At 43.2% G+C, this 22450-nt stretch overlaps 1 protein-coding gene across 2 annotated transcripts in view; it reads left to right on the top strand.

Moving 5' to 3' along the window:
- SLC14A1 (solute carrier family 14 member 1 (Kidd blood group)) overlaps nt 1–22149 on the top strand; it is a 27839-nt gene extending 5690 nt beyond the window's left edge. Inside the window, exons 1-9 of one of the 2 annotated variants that reach the window (XM_040984961.1) lie at nt 1526–1682; nt 2585–2774; nt 5285–5413; nt 10502–10694; nt 12176–12323; nt 12550–12684; nt 19112–19161; nt 19980–20140; nt 21240–22149. In XM_040984961.1, the coding sequence (XP_040840895.1) occupies nt 1547–1682; nt 2585–2774; nt 5285–5413; nt 10502–10694; nt 12176–12323; nt 12550–12684; nt 19112–19161; nt 19980–20140; nt 21240–21282 (1185 nt within the window). In that variant the 5' untranslated portion in view covers nt 1526–1546 and the 3' untranslated portion in view covers nt 21283–22149. Of the gene's footprint in view, nt 1–1525; nt 1683–2584; nt 2775–5284; nt 5414–10501; nt 10695–12175; nt 12324–12549; nt 12685–19111; nt 19162–19979 lie in introns of those variants that run through there. The other variant, XM_040984960.1, reaches the window with a different exon arrangement.
- The last annotated feature ends 301 nt before the right edge of the window (nt 22150–22450 follow it).

The raw sequence follows: 22450 nt of genomic DNA on the forward strand, positions 1-22450 counted from the left end.
GTTCTTATGTATCTGCCGTCAGTGCCATGCACCTTTCCTGTAGTGAACACAGGTCGTACTTCTGTCTCAGGTGTTTCCCCTGGAATCACACCCCGGACATTCTTACCCTGTAGAATCTGAGATTACAACGCCAGTTTAGGCAGCCTCATCTACATCTGCCTTCCGCCATTTCTATTCATTAGTAGGATATCATTCTTACTTGTTTTTAACAATTTAAACAGAAACATCTGTAGCAGTTGTTTGATATAGGACAAAATTCGAGCAATCTTGAACTTAGACACAAGCCGTTTTTAAAATGTCTTTCGAGTCTCTTTTCAAAACTCTAAATAGATTTTTCTTTCTTTTTTTTTTTTTTTTGAAAAAATAAAACTGCTTTCTAAGGCTGCTTGTCATGAAACTTGTCAGTCTGCATAGGGAGCAGTGTGTTTTGTAATCTGATTTCTTCCTCCTTTAATTGTCAGCATGAAGTGTGCGCCCCTGATGTTAGCACATCCTGTATTATTACTTGAGTCACAATGTTGAAGTGAACTGTTTTCAGAATTCTTAGCCAGATGGAACTCCTTGAATGCAGAAAGTAGGTGCCTAGCAATTATTTCTTCTGCTAGAAACTGAGCCTTTTGGAGTTAAAGACCAAAGCTGAGGCAGTTGCTGTTACAGTGCAGCAAATCAGTCAGCATCTGAGACATCCGCCTCCCCTCTCAGAGGACCTGAACTTGAGTCCCACCCCTGCATGAGATCTATGCTGATACACACCGGGAGATGAGGCAGATGGGGATTCCACTACTTGGGCTGTGGGAGACTCAGACGGAGTCTTTGCTCCTGGCTTTTCCCTGGTCCCACCCCAAATGTTGCAAGTATTTGGGATATGAGCCAAAAGAGAAAAGAAAGTTCATTCACTCTTGTTCTCACTCTTCCTTTCAAACAAAATGAAAATAGACAACCTTAAAAAAAAAAAAAGCCTTGCATGATAGCCTACTGGCAAAAATCCTTGCTTTGCAAAGGCTGGAATCTCATATGGGCACCAGTTCGTATCCCAGCTGCTCCATTTCCCACCCAGCTCCCTGCTTGTGGCCTGGGACAGTAGATGAGGATCACCCAAAGCCTTTGGATCCTGCACCCACGTGGGAAACCCAGAAGAAGCTCCTGGCTCCTGGCTTCGAATCAGCACAGCTCCAACTGCTACAGCTACTTGACAAGTGAACCAGTGGGCAGAAGATCTTTCTCTCTCTCTGTTTCTTTCTCTGTGTGTATCTGCCTTTCCAATAAAAACAAAACAAAATAAATCCTAAAAAAATATAAATGAAGAGTAGAACCTTCTCATGGTAACATGAAAGGCAGTGGGGCGGTGGCTGGGTTATAATTCCCAAGGGGATATTTCAGGAAACGGTGCTTTCTTTGTTCCACGGGACATCACGGGCCGGGCAAATGCTTGTAAACTCATCTGCCATAGCTACCGCCACCAGGCCCACAGCCGGTGCCTGCGGCTCCCCTGAGAGAGAGTCACAAACACTGTCCTTTCCTCAAGGAGCCAGAAGGCAAGATTGCCATGGAAGAGAGCCCCACCATGGTTAAACTGGATCGCGGTGAAAACCAGATTTCACCATCTCGAGGAAGAAGGTGTATCCCCAAGGCATTTGGCTATGTCACCGGTGACATGAAGGAATTTGCCGACTGGCTTAAAGGTATCTGTGCTTTCAGCCTTTGCAGAGAGGAGACAAGTGGGCTTGGGGGAAGTGGTTCATGTCTACTCCTATCTTTGCTTGTTATATTCCCCAACCTTTTGTCTATTTCTTTACTTGGCATTTCTCTGCTTAAAATCTTCAAGCCTGCAAACCTCTTCATGTGTCTTTTTATGGAAGCAGTGGTCAGAGCCAGGGTCTTACTCATAAAGGAGGAAGGCTTTTTTGACTTCATCCTGTCATTTCCCTACTTAAAACTAAAACGTTGCTATGGGTAACTCATTGCTTTGACTTAAGCATCTGTACATGCCAGTGTGGTGAGTACTTTAGATGCTTTCTGGAGCTCAGGCACCAGAAGAAACACTGATGAGTACAAAGAAACCATGGGTTTAGGATGCCACTGGAGGAACAAACGTCTTAGGAAGAAAAAGTTTAAAGGCCTATCAAAAATGGAGTTGCAGCATAATAAGCTAAGCCTCTGCCTGTAATGCCAGCATCCCATATGGGTGCTGGTTCAAGGTCCAGCTGCTCCAATTTCTGATGCGACTCTCTGCTAATGCACCTGGGAAAGCAGCAGAAGATGGCCCAAGTGCTTGTGCCTCTGCACCCACATGGAAGATCCAGAAGAAGTTCCAGGCTCCTGGTTTCAGCCTGGCCCCGTCTTGACCATTATAGTCATTTGGGGAAGGAATCAACAGACAGAAAATTCTCTCTATCTCTCCTTCTCTCTCTGAAACTTGGCCTTCCAGATAAAATTTTAAAAAGAAATTTAAAAAAATAAATAAATCTCGCAAGAAGTTCCCCCTCCAGGGATATGGGTGGTCTTTGCTCAGTGTGGGCCCTGGCATTGCATGGGAGCCCTGCCAGTCTTGCATTCTTAGCTCTGTTTGTGTCATCTCTTCCAGACAAGCCCGTGGTGCTCCAGTTCGTCAACTGGGTTCTCCGGGGCATATCTCAAGTGGTGTTCATCAGCAACCCCATCAGTGGAATCCTGATCGTGGTGGGACTTCTGGTCCAGAACCCCTGGTGGGCTCTCACAGGCTGCGTGGGAGCAGTAGTCTCTACTCTGACGGCCCTCTTGCTCAGCCAGGACAGGTACCTACAGCTTCCTGAGCCTGCTTAGCTCTGCTCTGGAACCTGGGAGCCGACCAGTGACTGTGGCAACAGTCATGATGCATCGCCCTTCCTGGGAGAAGCAACCTTCACTTCACAGCGCTCTATCTACCTTTCTGTCCGAGGTCAGGGAAGCACTGGGTCTTTTATTCTGGAGGAAGGGCCAAGCTGATTGATGCCAGATCCTCAAGCAGAGAGTGGTGGCCAGGAGAGCCCCCGAAGGGAACCTCTGCAGTGGTGATACATTTGTTTGTCACCCTCATTTCATCTGAACTCATGAAAATTCTCAGCAGATTAATAATCCCATGATTACCTTAGCACACTGGTTCTCACAGACAGCAATGGTCAGCCCAGTTCCCAGAGAGACAAACATCCCTAAAGGCCATGGATGTTTCCCTTCTGACTTGGGAGACATCCATAGTCTTCTGAATGAATATGGTAGGGGCAAAGTATCACGTACTTTATAAATCATTTTGGCATTGCGGAAGTGATATGCTAATTCCCTGCCTGGGGTAGACAGCTCCTTCAGGGCGAGTACCAAGCTTCCAGGTGTCCAGGATGGATGCCTGATGCTGGAGGATGGCCATCACACAGCTAACTTGTTATCCTATTTGCTGCAAATCATCCAGGGAGACTCCTAGGGAAGGTCAGCCAATGTTCCACCTTCCCATGAGTTCCAGCATCCAATTTGCTCCCTGGGGAGGGGAATTCTCAATCTTGGGTTCAACCCTATGCCCATGTGGGCCAAGAGAGTCTTCTCCATGTGGGAATGCAGTCTAAGATTGTGCCACAGTGAATATACCTTCACTGTTCTATTTGACTGAAACAGGACCAATCTATCCCATTTTCCTTGTCAAGTATCATTTAGAAGGCTAGCCTGAAATCTGAAATCCAAATGTTCTAAAATCTGGAACATTACACCCCAAATGGAAAAATTCCACAATATTGTGTGAAATCGCCTTCAAGCTGTGTGTTTAAGGTACATTTGAGACACAACTGAATTTCCTGTTTAGATTCAGGTCCCATCTCCAAGACCGCTCATTATGAGAATGCACATGCAAATATTATAATTTTTAAAAGATGAAATAAAAACGTTTTTCATTCTGAACTCCTAAAAATAGATATTTCAGATCTCTTTTACTTTTCTTGTTCCTAAAATACTATATTAAAATGTCCATCCTGTTTTCATTGAACATATACATTTCCACTGCTTTGATTACAGCATTCTACAACCTGTAGATATTGTTAACTCGCCGATGATAAAGCCCAAGTGTTAAATCTCCAAGTTAGTGACTGAGAGGCGAAGTCTTTGCACAGTGCTCCACTATTATCATGTGGAATCCCAAATTCTGGGTTACCCTAATCCAAATTGCAACACCTCTAACTGTTCTGAAGGATTATTGAGGGCTACAAAGACTCTTAAAGAGGAAGTCCCACCCCAAACCTGCTGGCCCAGATGGATGTGTGTGACACAAGCCTGTTGCGTTGATGGGTCCTAGCCCTATGGAAAACCAGCCTGCTTCACCTCCAGCCCCTCAGCCATGACTGCCCTTAGCTCCTCCCCTCAGGTCAGGACCCTGCCTCCAACCTCACTCACGGACTTCTCCACCTTCTCTGCCCCTGGAGACATTGCCTTCCAGTGCCAGGCTCCAGGAAAGTGAACTCTCTGTCCTCCCTCACACCAGGTACTGCCACTTCCCAGAGTCCTGGGCTACTGAGGCAGGGGAAACCTGGTTCACCAGTCTTGAGGCTAATTCTAGCAAAGTGGCCCCATTTTTCATCCTGAGCTTCTCATCCTCAATTATGAAATGGAGACAGTTTGATACAGAGTAGAAATGTACAGATTTGCTAACTTGTAAAAGTCAACTGGCAAACTGAAAAACTAGAGAGGTTTCAGAAAGAGGAAGGCTAAACATACACACTGTTAAATGGGGGGTACTTCGCCAAGTAAAAAACAAAATAATAACCTTCTTTGTAACAATTTCAAAATAAATACACAGATAGCAAACTAAGAACACAGGAACATAGAAATGCATGCTAAATTGGAAGATTTCTGTTTATAAGATCAAAGACTATGACAGTGAAATTACTTTCTGGAATCTTGCATCTTTCCCCAGGAAATAGGACATAGGAAATTATTTCCTATGCTAAAAGGTCAATCCAATAAAAAGGCCCTTAGTGATTTATAAGAAATACTAATACATTTCCAAAGGAGAAGTCACAGCAGGTTGTCTTCTTCATCCTTTCTGTCTTCAGCTATGACCTCTGTGGCAGGCCTGATCCGAACACATATGTGATCCCATCTGTGTTCACTTGCATTTTACATCTTCCTATTTTTATTAGTATTTGGATAATGCTTACTTAGACTTTGAAATAGGTTTCCATATGTACCCTCACATCCTAATCTGAGTGTGATCTGGAAATCACAAAAGTTATGGACATACGAGTCCAATCTAAGTCCACCAGGATGATGACCATTCTTTTGTCCCCAGGTCTGCCATCGCAGCGGGACTCCAAGGCTACAATGCCACCTTGGTGGGAATACTCATGGCTGTCTTTTCAGACAAGGGAAACTATTTCTGGTGGCTGTTACTACCCATATCTGTTGTATCCATGACTTGGTAAGTAATTTATGGTTTTTAAAAGTTTTGAAAAAAATGTGATGGGAGACACAAACAGGAAGTCACTGCTTACTGAGTGTGGAGTTCAGTTTTGTAAGGTAAAACCTATTCTGTGAATGGGTGGCACAAGTGGTTGTAGAGCAACACAACTGTGCTTAAGGCCACACGTGGTTAAAATGCTGGATGCCATATTTTGTACATTTTAATTAGCTATTTTAAAGCCTGTCCTTTTTTTCTTGCAACCAATTACCTGGCTTTATGTCAGAGTGCCCTGGGTGGGCACAATACGCCTCTCACACAGAGGTTCTCACCCAGCCACACAGTAACACTGTGGTCCCCAGGGAGCCTCAGCAGACACCAGAGCATGTGTCTCCCCACACACCTCACCCACTCCCAGCATTCTGTTGTGTTTGCTCTGCAGTGTTCTCCAGATTACTCTAAAGTGTAGCTGAAGTTGAGATGCACTCCCTAAGTTAGTGCTTGAGGACTTAATTCAAATAGAGCTGGCTGCCCCTTCTTCCCATGGCTTCGATTTGGCCCACCAGGTTTGAAGCCCCAGGATTTGCATGTCCTGTGAACTCCAGGTGATACTGAAGTGGCTGGGACAAAGACCCCACTTTGAAAATCCCTGTGCTTATGTGAACTTCCCAATACGCTGTACAAACCCTCTTCAAGAATATGTTTTACTAAATTCCATCTCTAAAAAAACAAAACCTGAATCCTTCAAACTAGCATCTATATGGATATTATCTTGAATCTATTTTTGCAAGAAGGCATTTCCTACTTGCCCTAGCATATTTAGGATGTGAACATGCACACACATGAGATGTTCAACCTACTGAGGGCACTGTCTACAGGAAGTTCCCTACCCTGACTGCACAATAAATGTGCAGAGGAGTCATGGACAGAGCCAGCGTCCCCAGGAAGCATCCTGGCACCTGCTTGGAAGAACAGGCTGGGTTTGTTTGACGTGATCAGGAGCAGAGACATAGCAGCAGGTCCTAGAAGGGCAGTGTGGGAAAAGGGTGGATTTCACAGCCCAAATCCCCACTAGAGCTGAATCGGGCACCATCTTGTATAGGGAGGCAATGGCTATGTGACAGAAGTACAGAGGCACTAAACTGGGAACAAACTCTTTTCCGGCTCAGTGAAATGCAACAATGTGGCATCCTTCAGGCTCCACCCAAAATAGGTTAGGGTAGCCCCCAGAACTAATGGCCAGCAGATCAAGAACTTCACACGTTTCACATCAGGCACCATTTTGTACAGTGTGGCAAAGGCTTTGACACTGTAGGGACAATAGTGAACTGCACATTCGCTGTCATTCCGGGAACTGCACAAACTAGAAGTGGGAGAAACATTGTACAGACAATGGTGCAATAGTGTAAGATCACAGGAGATGGAGTGCCGAGCTAGGAGCTGGGCTACAGACACTATGGTGGAAGTCTAACATAAGAACCCAGACCTGAAACTCACTGGAGGGAGTGGCATAAGTAAGTGATTGCAAACAAACAGCTGAGTACTAGCCACAGTAAGTAGAATCAAACTGCAGACCTGTGGGTGACAGAGCTTAGAAACCTGCCCCAAGGAGAAGAATCTGATAACCAGAAGTATAATGACCAAAAGCAAAAGAAGAGACAGAGGCACAATGAATATGATTGAAGACTCCCCTGCAAATGAGCAAAAAAGCCTTTGCCAACATCAGAGTTCACTGACGGATACATCAAGAAAATGGGGGACACAGAATTCAAAACACTTGTTAAAAAGCTTTTTATCAACAACGAGAAGCATGTAATACAGGCATTCAAGCAATTTAAGGAAAATGTCACACAGGAAATAGCAGCAATGAATCAAATGAAAGCTGATATAATGCAGCCCAGAATAATGTACCCAGCAACGCTTTCCTTTGTGTTTGAAAATAAAACTCTCCCATAATAAAGAAAAAGTGAAATAATATGCCTCCTCCAAACCTATCCTACAAATGATACCTACCTAAAAATGTTCTTTTGATAGAGAAAAAAGTAACACCCACCAAAACCAAAGGCAAATGTGAAGAACAACCCAGTAAAATAACAGCTGAAGACTTAATCAAAGAACAACACATTGCTAAATGACAGGAACAAATTACCACCTATTTATACTAACCCTGAATGTAAATGGCTTAAACCCATCAATCAAATGTCATAGATTAGTAGACTGGATTTAAAAACAAAACCCATCTATTTGTTGCCTACATGAGATATATCTGACTAACAAAGATCAGTAGAAACTACATTTCATGGATTTTAATGTCTTTAGCTTCATTTCTTCAAAACATATTTTTCTCATTAAATTCTTTAATGATTCAGATCATACAGTAGCATCATTTTCTTCAGAAAATGTTTTGATTTCCTTTTTCATTTCTTCAGCAACACATTAGTCATTCAGTAGCATGTTATTTAACTTCATGGTGTTGTTAACTTCCTTTTTTTTCTTCTTGTTGATTAAGTTTTGTGACTTTTCATTTAAGGGGATGTATAGTAACTGTGTAATGGAGACTATCATACCCAGATGTGAGGATACAATCCAGTATGCATCTCTACTTCCAGACAAAGATGGACTCCCACTGAAACTGTTTACTATATCCTGACAATAGGATGCTGGACTCTCTGCCATTGTTCATGCCCACAATAATGGATATATGACTGTCATTGAGGAACTATGATGTTGTAGTGATATGGGAGAACTCAGTGGGCGGGCAGGCAGGCAGGGGGTAGATTAGCAGATAAGGTAGGGGAAATCCCAGGGTCTATGGAACTGTATCATAAAGTGATAACAATAATAAAAAAGAAAAGAAAATAATAATAATAAAAAAAACCAGCTAGTGAGCCAAGATGGATAATTCGAAGAAAGTTTAGAATAGAGAGTGTTTGCAATATTGTGGTTGGGGCAGAAAGTAATCAAAAGGGATACCATGGTAACCTAGGACCAGTGAAGAGGGTGCTGTGTATGACGTGGGCCCAGGAGAGGCAGGCAAAGGAGCAGTGAGGAGACAGAGCTGTGTGAAGGAGACTCCTAGCGTGAGTTGGGACCTCTGAGTGCAGAGGAGTAGAATCAAAAACATCCCAGTTCCTGCTGGCGCTTCCTTCCCAGTTCAGCCTAACAGGAAGCCATCAAGGAAAACTACCATAGTCGTTTCAGGTTTCCTCAACACAGAAAGGTAAGATGAGGGCTTAAATACAGATCATTTATTTGGGAGCTCCAGGACACACCAATTGTCAAATGAGGAAGTGAAGGTGGCCAGTATGCTTGTATTGTTAAACTGGCCATCACAATGGGGTACTAGAGCGTGGTCTTACACGCAAACTTCAAGAAACAATCCTCAGAATTATTTCACCATTGGGTGAGGGAGTTGGGGAAATTTGTAACCCTAAGTTTTGAATGAGAGCTGTTTTGAAGGAGGGGTGTTGATTCCTGAGTGCCCTTAGACTGTCAACCTCATGCACCTGCCTTATATGGCTCTGGAAAAGGCCCTCCGATACGAAGAGGTGTTGGCAACTGCAAGTTGGTAAAGGGAGTGGGTCAGGCCCAAGGGACCTGGGCAGGAGCGGCAATGCCTGCTGCAGGGCCCATTGATGGGGGTGCATTCAGATATACTTCCCACTTGCACAGCACAAGAGAAACATGTGTGCAGGGGGAATCTGGAGGAACAAGTATATATTTAGAGTCAGTTAGCAAAATTGACCAATGCGCTCTAGGATAGTTTCCTACCATTGATTTGGTGGTTGCTGTCCTTTGCTTCTATCACAGCTCTGTATCTAACTGTCTGCCTCTGCTTGCACCTTGCACTCTTGGAGGTGCACATCCCAGTTGCACGTGTGCATCTGACGGGTACATCGTGTTAACGAGGGTGGGGTTGAGCCCATCTCACCCAGCAGGAAAACAGGCACAGAGAGGCTCTAGCGCAGTCAGGGCAGTGTCAGTTAGGTTGCCTGTAGAATCACTTCTGCCTCTTACTTGCTGGATTCATGTAGCCTCCTTGTGCCCTGTGTTTTCTCAGGAGTTAAATAAGAGTTAATCATATTTTCAGCATAAACATGCCTGAAGGACTAAGTGATTTTATGTAAGTAAAACCCTTGTTAAATAGATGTATGCAAAACCCTTGTTAAACAGAAGGTCCTCTGGAAACAATTTGTTAGGTAAATAATTTTTTTTGAAAAAAAGTAATAAAGTGTTTTATTACCTATTTTTTTTTTCTTGAGATCACAGTGTACTTCAAAAATCTGAATGCCTGAAGTGAGCTATGCCGGTAAAAGACATTCTGTTCTCTGGTAGCTACGTGACTAAGTAATAATTGACTGCTCTGGAATTAAGCCATGAGAACTGATTCAAATAATCATAACCACACTAATGAGGCCATGTGACCATCATTCTGCTCCAAAGCTGCAGCATGGAAACCTTCCATTTCCTCTTCTTACGGTGTGCGTCACAACTTGCTCTATCAGAAATGCTACACATTCAGAAAATCCTATCACTTTGCTTTACCACCTGATTCGTTAATCAAGTCTTTCAGCTACAATAAAAAATAAGTTTGAACTACATAAATGAATAAATGAGGTAATGGTTTTTGATGGAACTAACAAATGAGAGATGCAAGGGAAGTGAGGACCATCCAGTACGACTCCAACTTCATACACGTATGTGGTCATGTACTTTATAGCTCAAGGACATCCACTGTCTCCAACACACTCCACCTGCACCCTTCCTTGAGCAGTTCTCTCTCTTTCCCTCGTGTGTATCTATGCAAACACAGCCTGAAATGATACATGCCTGTTCAGATGGCGGCCGTGGCTTTCCTGAAGAGGTGTGAATAGTGTGCCTGATGCTGTGTATCTAACGTATCCCAAAAATAGTTCTTAATCTTTGATATAGAGCTGACCCTGAGCCACTCCAGAGCATAATCACTCAAAAACCAAATAAGTGAGGAGCTGATTTGTAGCTTTATTTTGAGACTGTAACTATGACAGGGTCTATCCTGAGTTTCTTTCTCTGGAAAGTCTACCAACGCAGCACATTAGTGACATGCAATTCTGTTCTGCTCTTTTTCAGCCCAATCTTCTCAAGCGCATTGAACTCCGTGTTCAGCAAATGGGACCTGCCTGTCTTCACCTTCCCTTTCAACATGGCCTTGTCCATGTACCTTTCAGCCACAGGACATTACAATCCATTCTTTCCAAGCTCATTGATCACACCTGTAACCTCGGTTCCCGAAGTCACCTGGTCTAACCTCAGTGCCCTGGAGGTGAGGAACATCATCTTGCCCCTTGAAGATACTCAGTGTCCTCCTGGCTAATTGTCTGCAAGCACCAGAATGTTCTGGATACTCAGCCAACGTGTGTCCTTTCTGCCTTCCTTTTGTCACCTGAGGCATTTGCTCTATTCTAGAGTTCTAAGGTTCTAAGGGATTATATTTAAAATGGCTTTTGTCAAAGTTAATGTGCCCCCTCCTAGTGAAAAAATATCCAGCACAAACTGTAGAGCGTAGCTTGTGGGAAGTCAGAGCTGCTGTGAGCTCAGCCCTTGTTGGGGTGGGTGGGATGAGGACCCACCCCAGAGCAGGCCACCAGCAGCTCACTTGTTTCCCAACTGGCACAGCCCTCCAGCTACCTGAGACACAGTTCCATCTCCACCTTCTGAGATCAAGCCTGTGTAGTCTTTGATGAGTTTTTTTAAAAATGAAATGCTCCTGTGGAGCAGGGGAAGAGAGGTGCTGGAAGAATTCCCTGTCCATCTTGTGTTAGATTCAAACTCACTGTATGTTCCTGCGCACTACCAATGGAACAAACCAGCAGATAGCAGGACTGTTTCAGGAAGGAAGAGGACACTTCCTCCCACACCAAGCCCTGGTCTGCCTCATCAGAGGCTGCAGACAGCTCTTGCAAAGAGAACACTTAAGGGCTGGGAAAGGTGGAGAGGCGAGAGGAGTGAGCAGAGGCACAGCTTTCAGTGATGCCTGACCTGGGCCTGCACAAAGGTCTTGCCATGAAGGACAATCCTTTGCTAGTTTGAATGAAACCTTGTGTTTTCCGGAGAACTGCCATTCTGTGAACACATTAGTCAAATTCAAGCCTCAGCTCTAAAGTTGAATTGTTGCATTGAATAATTTGTATGAATTGTTATGTGTTAAAGCTTGATTGGAAGTTATCAGCTACTGCAATAATCTAAAGGTATGTTGATTTCAATGAACACATTTTCTATTCGCTAGCAGAAGGGTAAATATGGTTCTGACTTGTGAACATTCCTATAACTGTTTCTAAACATGTGGACAAGATAATTCAACATCAAGGCCTCAGCATGGAGCAGCTAAAGTGCACACTCATCACATTTCTATCGGTCATAGGAAAGTAAGTGTGCTGGCTGGAAATCCAAGAAGTGTAAGCTGTGGTCCCTGCCCTCCTCAGGCGAAGGCCTGGACACGCTCACAGCCAGGAGCTGTGAAGCCACAATGGGGCCTGTCTGCAACCAAGGCCAAGTAGCAGAGCCAGTGAGGGCTCGGTAAGTTGGGAGCAGACAGGTCTAGCAGGCACCGGGAAAGGACTGGTGTGTCCCTGGAGACAGAGCTGAAGGATGACTGGGATTTTCCTATAATTAAAGAGAGAACTCCAAGGCAAGTTAAGTACTGCTGATCTGAAAGATAAGGCTCACGAAACCCAACATCTCACTACTGCAGGAGCGCAGGCTTCTGTTTGCTTTAGTGGTCTTGGTTTGTACTTCCTTTTACAGTTATTTAAAGCTCTGCCAGCTGGCGTCGGTCAGATATATGGCTGTGATAACCCGTGGACTGGGGGCATCTTCCTGTGCGCCATCCTCCTCTCCTCTCCCCTCATGTGCATACATGCGACAATTGGATCTCTGCTGGGCATAGTAGCTGGTAAGCCTGAGACCCATTCACTATCAAACAGAGACCACTTCCTCCATGCCACACCTTTGCAGACATTTTCTGTACTCCAGACCCTTCTTAATATCTTTGCTTCCAAGGATTCAATGGAAGCTCTAGGGGCACTGAGTATAACCCATGCCACCATTGCCCCCATACCAGACTCCTACCAGAACAGCCTTTAGTCTAAAGCTCTGACCAACCCTGCCTTGCCCAACAGGACTCAGTCTTGCAGCTCCATTTGGAGACATCTATTTTGGACTCTGGGGTTTCAACAGCTCTCTGGCCTGCATTGCAATCGGAGGAATGTTCTTGGCACTCACCTGGCAAACCCACCTCTTGGCTCTTGCCTGCGGTGAGTACAACCACGCATCAGGGACAAGAGTTGCTCATGACTATTGGATCGAAATTAAGGAAGCAATCAGAGGGACTGTGTGAGAAATGAAGCCTAGGGTTATAACTTGGGTGCCATAAATGTGGGACCAGGACAAGTGATGCCTCCCTCAGGTAGTATAAAGTGGACTCTGCTTATCCTACTGGCTGGGAGCCTGCTGAGCTGTCTTATCTATTCTAAAATTGTGTATGCTCAAGGACATAAACTTGGTCATTTGATCCAAGAAACCGAAAGAAAACAACTCAAGCCAGACACAGGACTATAACCCCTGGTGAAACAGGGATGATTTGTGGCTCTCAGAGAATCACATAAATCCAGCTGTCCTCCAATTTAAGCATATAACAGGCTTGTTAAAGTATGGCTAGCCGGGCCCCATGCTCTGTCTCTGGTGCAGCATTTGATAGGTAGATGCTTTTCTAACAAGTTCCAGGTGGTGTCGAAGTGCTGCTCTGGGAGCCACATTTTGAGCACAGCTGTTGAAATCCTTTCCTGCACCCCCCAACCTTCAGGATTGCAACCATATCCAACCTGTCAGACCCAGAGAGATTTTGGAAACTTACCATATCCCTCTCTTTAACTTTTGGGGTGCTGAGGCCAGAGGCATTAGGGAATGTGCTAAAGTGCATTGGTCAGTTGGAGTAAATCCAAACCTAGCATCTGAATTTTTTTTAAGATTCACATATTTTTCATTGGAAAGGCATATTCACAGAGAGAAGGAGAGACAGAAAGATCTTGCACCCACTAACTCACTCCCCAAATGGCTGCAATGGCTGGAGCTGAGCAGATCCAAAACCAGGAGCCATCATCTTCCTCCAGGTCTCCTATATGGGTTCAGGTCCCCAAGACCTCGGGCCATCCTCTGCTGCTCTCCCAGGCCACAATCAGGGGGCTGGAAGAGAAGTGGTGTAGCCGGGACACAAACCACACCCATACAGGATCCCGGTGTCCGAAGGGGGAAGATCAACCAATTGAGTTTTTGTACCAGGGCCCAGGATCTGCATTTTCTAGCAACTCCTAGAGTCACTCTCACTGTACAGCTCTGCTTCGCTTTTGTAGTATTCAAGCCCTCAGGACAACCTTCTGGATGGGAGATAGAACCAGACCTCAGGTGGCTTTGCCAGGCTAATTTTAAGGGGACGCATGGTCACCCACAGCCTCTGATGCCCCTAATTCAACACAAACGAAAACATTTAAGGTAATATTCTAGAACAGGGGAGGGGGATTATAGACCCTTGGAGACAAAAAGGTGGAGGGATAGTGTAACGTGGAAAAACTATTCTAACATAGTAGAAAGATGTCTAAAGTCAGTTTATCACCAAACTAAAAGTCCAAGATATCCAAGCAGTTACTGCAATGTGGACTGTGTATCAGAGAAGTGAATTCCTGCACTGGCAAGACAATGGATAGAACCAATGGTTTAGTAGTAGTAGTAGTAGCAGCCGCAGCAGCAATAGCAATAGTAATATTAGAAAGGCAATATTGAATATCAGAAAGACAATATTGAATATTAGCATGATCGGTCCCATACCAAAGGTTTCCTTATCCACTTGGATTTTCCAGTGCTGTAGTAAGATGAACTAAACTGCTGCAGAATTGCTATTTAAGCATCATTTTGTCAACCTCTCTATGGCAACCCCACTATTTCTCCTAATAGCCCTATCAAGACTTTTTGTTCATTTGCCATGTTACCCACAAGCTCAGGATGAAGGAAAGGGCAAATTCTGTGGAGACCTGACTTGCGTGAGTTAGCACCATTTATCCCCCAACTTTTCAATTTTATGAGCTTGGTTTGAGCCTTCAAACCACCCTTTCAGGCAGAGGCTTTTACTCTTGCCATAGACAGTAATGACAAACAGGAATGCATTAAATTACGTAGTCCTGCCACTGAGCAACTTTCTGTGGTTAAGCACACTCCTTCCCTTGCCGCACCTGCCTGACAGCATTGTTCTGAGATGTAAGTTAGTACCTTTCTCACGAGCATATGGTATGTCTAGCTGGGGGAAAAATCCAGCGTCTTAGCATCAGTTAGAAATGCTCAATCTCCTCTGTTTCCTCTTTCGTTATCTTAACTTTGCCAGCACCTGTAGTCTTTCGCCAAACATTCCTGATGCCTTAGCCATGTTTACCTCCTCCACAAATACCTGTGCCCTGATGACTGCCCAAACCCTAGGATTATTGTGCAGAATTTCCACTGTGGACTTGGAAGTCTACATCTTTATTTTTTGCCACTTGCTTGCTTAGGCAACAGTAATAGGAACGTTTATTAACTCACTTATTCACCTTCATGCCCACAGCCCACGCTATCCTTCCATTTTTAGATGTCTCTCCCACAAGAGAAGATTTCTTGAAATAACCATTTGAAAACCCTGTATGTTTCCTGATATGTACATTGCACCATTAAATTTTAGTTTTGTTGACTGCAAGTCTCCAGGTTTATCTTTCTTTCTCTGGATACTTTGAAAATTGTCTCCCAATACTACACCAATATCTTCTTAAACTTGAAAATGCTGTTTAGATGCCTGAAAAAAAAATCTTATTTTTGGCATAAGTGATTTGTTTTTTCTCTCCAGATGCTATTATTTTCTCTTTATACTTGAGACATGTGGATATATATGAAGGTACTTCAAAAATTTTATTAGGAAATTATAATTAACACATAAGGTGGAGTGAGTATTTGGCCTAGTGGTTAAAACACTACTTGGAATATTCACATCACATATTCAGGATCCCTGCGACCTAGTCACAGCTCTGTTCTCAAGTCCAACTTCTCGCTATTACCCATCCTGGAAGGCAAGAGGGCATGACTCAAATTATCAGGTCCCTGTACCCACATGGGAGACCTAAACTGAGGTCCTGTTTACTGGCCTGCCCCCCTATCATAATGGGAATTTGGGGAGTGAACCAGTGGATGGGAGGGCTCTCTGGTTCTCCTTCTCCCTGTCTCTCTACTTTTCAAGGAAAAACAAATGTTACAAAATATTAAATCATAAAAGTTTATTTTAATGCCAAAATGTTTAAATCTGTGCACAGTACTTTCATAATGATATTTTCCATGAGCTATCTGATGATGTGCCATGTTTCTTGTTTCACCATTGTTTCTCCTTTCACCATTGTTTCTCTGGATGTGGGGGACATTTCTCTCCCACATCCCACACTCCCACGTCCTTTCAATGTTAGCCCTTAGGTACTCATTTACTTCTGAGATAATAACAGTTTCTAATTTTTCAAATCCTTTCTCTCCACTTATATTCCACTTTCCTTCTGGGATTTCTACCTCTTAAATACATGTTTTTATAGTCACTTCCTTGTCACTTGACATTTCTTTACTATTTTTTCTCTCCACCAAGGTCCTTGTCTGGCCATGTCCAATGTGCTGTTCACATTCTCATTGGCTGGCTCATTGATTGGCTTCATTCACTGTCAGTTGTTCTGTTTGTTGTCTTTCTTTTGTGGTGTTTACTGTCCTCAGAAATCCCCTGTCGCTGTCTCAGGAGCTCCTGTAGCCCTTGGGATTACCAACTATTTGGGTAGTGAGTCTCTGAATGGGGAGCAGAAGCCCAGGGCTGAGCTAGCTTGTCTCCTGGTGCACCTGAGGAGTCCAGAGTAGGACTTGGAGCATCTGCTATTGAAGGCAAGCCCCTCTGCAGAGGCCTTATAGGACAAGTATCTGTTGCTGGGGGCAGATTTGATGGCTCGGAGTCAGTGTTTTCGGTATAAACTTTCTTGTGCACTAATTACAAGTATTTCTGGGAAATTCATTTCTACAGACTGAACCATGGTTCCAAAAAATGCCAATTGTAATTTCAATAGGTGTTCAAGTCATCCTTCTCCATAGGCCCTGTACATTTCCATGGCTACCAATAATATAAGTGCCCATTTGGTCCACACTAGATCCTATCAGACTTTCAATCTCTGCATAAAAATTTCCTTCAGTCCATCTTATAAACGACAAGCTTCAGGTGGTCCTCATCACTCTGCTGCTGCCAGATAAAGGACCAGCCTTGACAGCCATGGTAAACAAAGAATGGACATGTAGTACAGAGCTGCTCTTTCATTTGTCTGAAACAATTTATCAGGAAGACAACTTTGGACTCTGATGATACCTGGCAGAGCTGCCTTCTCTTCCTCCATCCATTATATGACTATGAAATTTTTCAACTTTGGGATGTTATCAGTGTAAGCTATAAATATGTCTTGTATCTCTTTTCTCTATTTCTTTTTTATTGTTTTCTATGGATTTTAAAAATTTACTTGTGTGAAAGCAGAGAGACAGAAATCTTTCATCTGCTTTTTCACCACCCAGATGCCCACTATTTCCAAGACTCTGAAAAACCAAAGCCAAGAACCCAAAACTCCATCTGTGTGTTCTACATGGATAGCAGGGGCCCAGATATTTAAGTCATCATCTGCTGCCTCCTGTGGTGTATATGAGAAGGAAGCTAAGTCAAAAATAGACCTGAAACTTAAATCCAATCCAGGGTCCTTGTCTGGCCATGTCCAATGTGCTGGTCACATTCTTCATTCTGGATGCAGTGTGGGTATCCCAAGCAGTGGTTTAACTTCTGTTCTGTAATGACCACTCTTGTATTTCTTTTCGGTGGTGATTATCATAGTGGGATTCATATGACTGGCTACTAAAAGGGGCACTATCCATGAGGAGCTGAAATCCAGTCTTCCTTTTTCTCTCTCTCTCTCAGCTACCCAGAATATTGTCATGCCTTCTGACCATGGTGTGCAGAATTTCCCTTATAAGGTGGGCTTTCGCAGTCCAACTCAGTGAATCTTAACAAATGTGCACCTACCATTGAATGATCTAATTAGGAGGAAAAAAAGCAACTGAGAATCAGAAATCACTCCAAGAACAGTATCAGACACAAGTGTCAAACGTGTACGTTAGAATGAATGAGACTGGAAAATCCAAGGTGGATAAACCTTTCTAACCCAAGCCACAGGCCCCTGACTGTTCTGACAATGTTCAGTCTTGTGGTGACAAGGGGGCAATCACAGCTGCTGTTTGTGGAAACCCAGGATCTCCTTTGCAATTCATCACCTCCATGTGAAACATGTCTCAACCTACTTTGCCGCAGATGATGAAACTGGATTCTGAGATACTCATGATTTTTAGACAGCACATAAAATGGCAGGGCTGGAATTTGAAGCCAGCACTATTTCCAAAGGTAGGCTCTTCCCACTAGTGCAAGACCAACCAGGCATCACAGAATTCAGTATACTATTGAACTGGAAGCACTAGGCAAAAAGACACAATATTGGTAACTGCACAGAGTTCTTTCTGTTCTGCCCCCACAACTCCCATACCTTCTGGTACACCCCAGGCTCAAAGGGAGCTGACAGGACTCCTTGTCAGACATAAAGGTAAGATGGTGCATGTGTCCAGCAGTGGGCATTGGTGGCCAAGATGGCTGTGTAGTCAAAATACAAAGATCCTTTTTCAGGTTACTCCTATGAAACCCAAGAACATCCTGACATGCCCTCTTCATCCGCCTCCTCAACCAGAACTGAGGAACTGATCATTTCCTAATTGGAACTTTTGTGATTTACAGCAAATGTAACACATACACTCAAACTACCACACACCAAAAGTAAATAAAAGCATAGGATATTTATTGACCTGTATGCAAACCTATATGATACCAAGTTTTTATTTAAGTGTATTATGAAAAAGTTTGCATGAATATCCAAATGCTTTGGCGCCAAAACAATTTTATCTTTTCATTTCATTTTCTACAAACTTTTGGAAATACCCTCATGTTTTCAGGGGGAAAAAATTGTCACAGAGAGGAATCCAGAGTTTGTATTTGTTTTTTGCTCTGCTTGGAGTCATGGTCTTATTTTTATATAACATAATTCTTTTTTGTAGCTATGAATTCTAACTACTAATGCAGGAATCCTAGATGCAATGAGAGTATACAGAAACCATGCTATCTCAGGAAACATTTGCAAGTTGTGTTTTTATTTAATTATGCTTGGATAAAACAACAAGGGGGAGTTGACTTGCAAGAAGCCCTTTCCTTTAACTATTGTAACAACAAGGTGGTAACCATAAAAATTTACCGAACACTCACTGTGTGATAACCAGGAGCATCATTTCCTTTGACGTTTATACCAAACCCATGAGAGAGAGATTCTTGCCACCCTCATTGGACAGGTAAGGAAAACAAGGCTTAGAACAGAGTTCACTGAGCTACTAAAGGTGGGAGCTGTGACTTGAAGCCAGAGCCACTGATTCTAATCTCATACTTAGAGCTGGGATCTTGGACTCGCTGCTGGAATGTACAAGTGTACATTTCCAGGGATCGATATTGAAAGTCAGTCTTTGCTGTGGCTAAGAGTGTATCGATCAACCATTGTGTTTCTCTCTTTTTTGTAGCCCTATTCACTGCATACCTTGGAGGAAGCCTGACACACCTAATGGCTAGGGTGAGTTTTCTTTCATCTCATTTGATGAATAGCATAATCGATCAACTTTCAACTTAGTGAGAAATCTTCCTGAGGTCTGTCAGGCAGGCTCCATGTCTGTGATATCCACAACCCTCATTTTTGTTTGCCCTCTCTAATCTTCTGGCATCACAGCAAGCTTTAGTCCAAGCTAAAACCATCAAGTTTATTTGAAAATATCATATTGTTTGGTTTAATGAATAACAATGCTTTACCAATAACTTGAAGACATGTTATCAAGTTCATAGTCATTCTGAGTGTCAAGAACTTGACATTAGAATGTTTTTCATTTAAACAAAGAAGTGAAAAATCAGGATAATGTAGTAGATGAGATATCAGGAACTTAAGAGTTTATTCAGAAGATGGAATGGAAATAAGTAAAGCAAGTAGCATCCAAGACCTAGGCTGAGTGGAAGTCATGATATTGCCATGGGCTTGACAAAACAGAGAAGACCTGTGGGCAATTTGAGTAGTCAGGTGCCCTTTCTAGTTTGCTAAGTATCATCCCCATATACCAAGATCCATATCCATCTGGCATAGGAAGTTTAAATGTAGAAGTGGAGAGGGAAAACATGCAAGACAGAGACACAATGGACCACCCTACAGATTGGATGAAAACATTTCCACTGCTAAGTGATATAAGATCTTAGACTCTGTGGATTAAAGCACAGTCTGGGGCAATATCCCCAGTGACTCAACTTGCCAGGCTGAAGGAGAATAAAGAAGGTGCTTTGTGTGGACTCATGGACTCACTGTCAGAGAAGGTCTCAAAAGACTGTGGCATGTTTCCTCCTATCCAGGTTGGATTGCCTGCTTGTACATGGCCCTTCTGTTTGAGCACACTACTGTTCCTCCTGCTGACCACCAACAACTACAACATCTACAAGATGCCCCTCAGCAAAGTCACTTACTCTGAAGAAAACCGCCTCTTTTACCAACAAACCAGGAGAAGAATAGTGGAAAGCCCTCTGTGAGAGCAGCCACTATCCATGACCAACGTCATGAGTCATTTCCATCTGCCTCCTGCTCCATGCAACTTCCAAGAGGACTGCTGTTTTTGATGCTAACTCATGGGTGATCTGTTCTGCTCATTCTGAATTGATTGTTTTGACTCCAGGAATACTCTCAAACACATGAGAGCCACATCCAGGTGGTGTGCTCTGATGTGGAATTTTAAAACCCTGTAGGGGTTGGCACTAAGACTGCAACATATTTATAAAATCAAAACACTCCAACAGAAAGAGGAAGCAAAGCAGGCACTATTATTGATATTTATTGATAATGTGTTGGCTGGATGATGTTAACAGCATTACAAAGCAAGCTCTGTGAAAACAATGGAGCTTAACAGTCTCACAGAAGTAGATTGTTCTCTTCCGATCAATGCAAGTTATACATTAAAGCTGTGGTGGGAGCTGCTGGGGCAGCCTGGACAGGCACCGACTCCCCAGGTCCCCAGCCATATGGACTCCCCCACTATTATAGGTGTGGGAATAGGTCTTTGGTTGTGTTTTGTTTTGTTGTTTTGTTTTTCAGGGCCACAGAGCTGCAAGAAGGAAGGAGGGACTTTATTCATCAATGTTATTCTGCAGTTGTCACTTCTCTCAGAGATAGCAAAGGACTTTTCAAGGAAGGGTTCAGTATTCTCTTGTGAAGAAAACTTGTTTTCAGTGAGATCAGAAAGGAAAAGTTTCCAGCTTAATTACCACCTACACCTGTTTATAAAATAGTCAGTATAGAGCTAGTCATCCCTTAGTTGATTCAATTATCAGCATCTTAGAGCCCTTAACACATTTTTAACTCATTTAAGGATAGCAGGAGGATAAGTTCAGAGTGTGTATAGATGTTATTTTTAGAAATTGTTGAATTTTTGGCCTTAAAAGATTATTTATGCACACTTACAATACTCTTTCTCAGAAACCAATGGTATCTGAACCACCCAAAAGAAATATAGGTAAGGAATTCTGCTTTTCTTTTTCATTGAAAAGTTTTGAGTCCTACAAACGTTCTGTGACCAAACATGCTAAGGAAGGCAATGGAAAAGTACACTCAATGCCTTCCACTTCAGTGTGTGTCCATTTAGTATTGTGGAGGTTGCAAATGTGAAATTTTGGAGTCCCGGAGCTTTTCCTCTTCAAATCTCTAGTGCCCATGCGTAGTTTTCTGAACGGATAACTAGCAGTGGGGCAGCAAACCTGTATATATCTTAGGGAGGTTACTTCTTCCTTTTTTTTTTTTTCGGGAACATAGACCAACACACACTGTTCCAACTTTTTTAAACTGAGACCATGGCTGGGCATTTTTGCAACTGTTCAGATATCCCCACTTGGGAAATGGAGTAGGAAGGCTTGAATCCCATCTCTGCTTCTGATTCCACCCTCCTGCTGATGCACACAGAAGGTGTGCAGAAGTGACGCAAGCAGGGGGGTGCCTGTCACCCACATGGGAGATCTGGCTATTGTGGAAATGTAGGGAGAGATTTAAAACATTTTTAAACCTGTGATCAAAACCTTTTGATATGGTGAATTTGCACCTGTCATGCATTTGTTGATATTCCCACGGAAAAACTAACTCTTCAGTGTTTGAACTGAGATCTTCCTGGCTAGGGAATTTGTGAGATAAGAGTTAGGGGAACTAAAAAAGCAAGCATAATCAAAGCTCACCAGTGGAAGCATCTGGACCAGGACTCAGTGAAGCACAGTTCCCTAATGTGCATCCAAGTTGATTTTCGGAGAAGAGTTCTTATGTGCCCAAGACAACACAATCCCCCATCTGCTCCTGTAGATTTGTAAATAGGAATATGTTAAAGCCTTAGACATGACCTAATGTAAGTGATATTAATTCTCTCAAGCTACTTTTGTTACTAAGTGTTATCCTAATATTAACTGAAGCTTCTTAAGGAACATTTCTGTTTTGTCCTCTTGTCTGTATGAAAAATGTAAGAGTATGAATAAATGATATATCCAAAACTGGGCTTTGAGTAATGGACCTTTCATAGCTTTCAATGTGTATGAACAATCACATTACATAGACATGTACCATTTCTAGTCCCTATTCCTTTATGACACTTGGGAGTAGCATCACATGTGTGGTTGAACTATCCCTGTTCAATTTCAGATTTAATAGCCTGTGCCCTTGGGAGGATCTCAACTGTTTATTGTTCTCCCAATTCAGGGATGAAAACTAAACACCAAAGACAACTACAGATGTTGGGGGCATGCTGCTCTTGCCTTGGGCTCACTGTCCTCAGAGCTACTTCCATGTCATCCCAGAT

This window comes from Ochotona curzoniae, unplaced genomic scaffold (assembly GCF_017591425.1).
Source record: "Ochotona curzoniae isolate NIBS_2020 unplaced genomic scaffold, NIBS_Ocur_1.0 contig_43, whole genome shotgun sequence".
Classification (NCBI taxonomy): Eukaryota; Metazoa; Chordata; class Mammalia; order Lagomorpha; family Ochotonidae; genus Ochotona; species Ochotona curzoniae.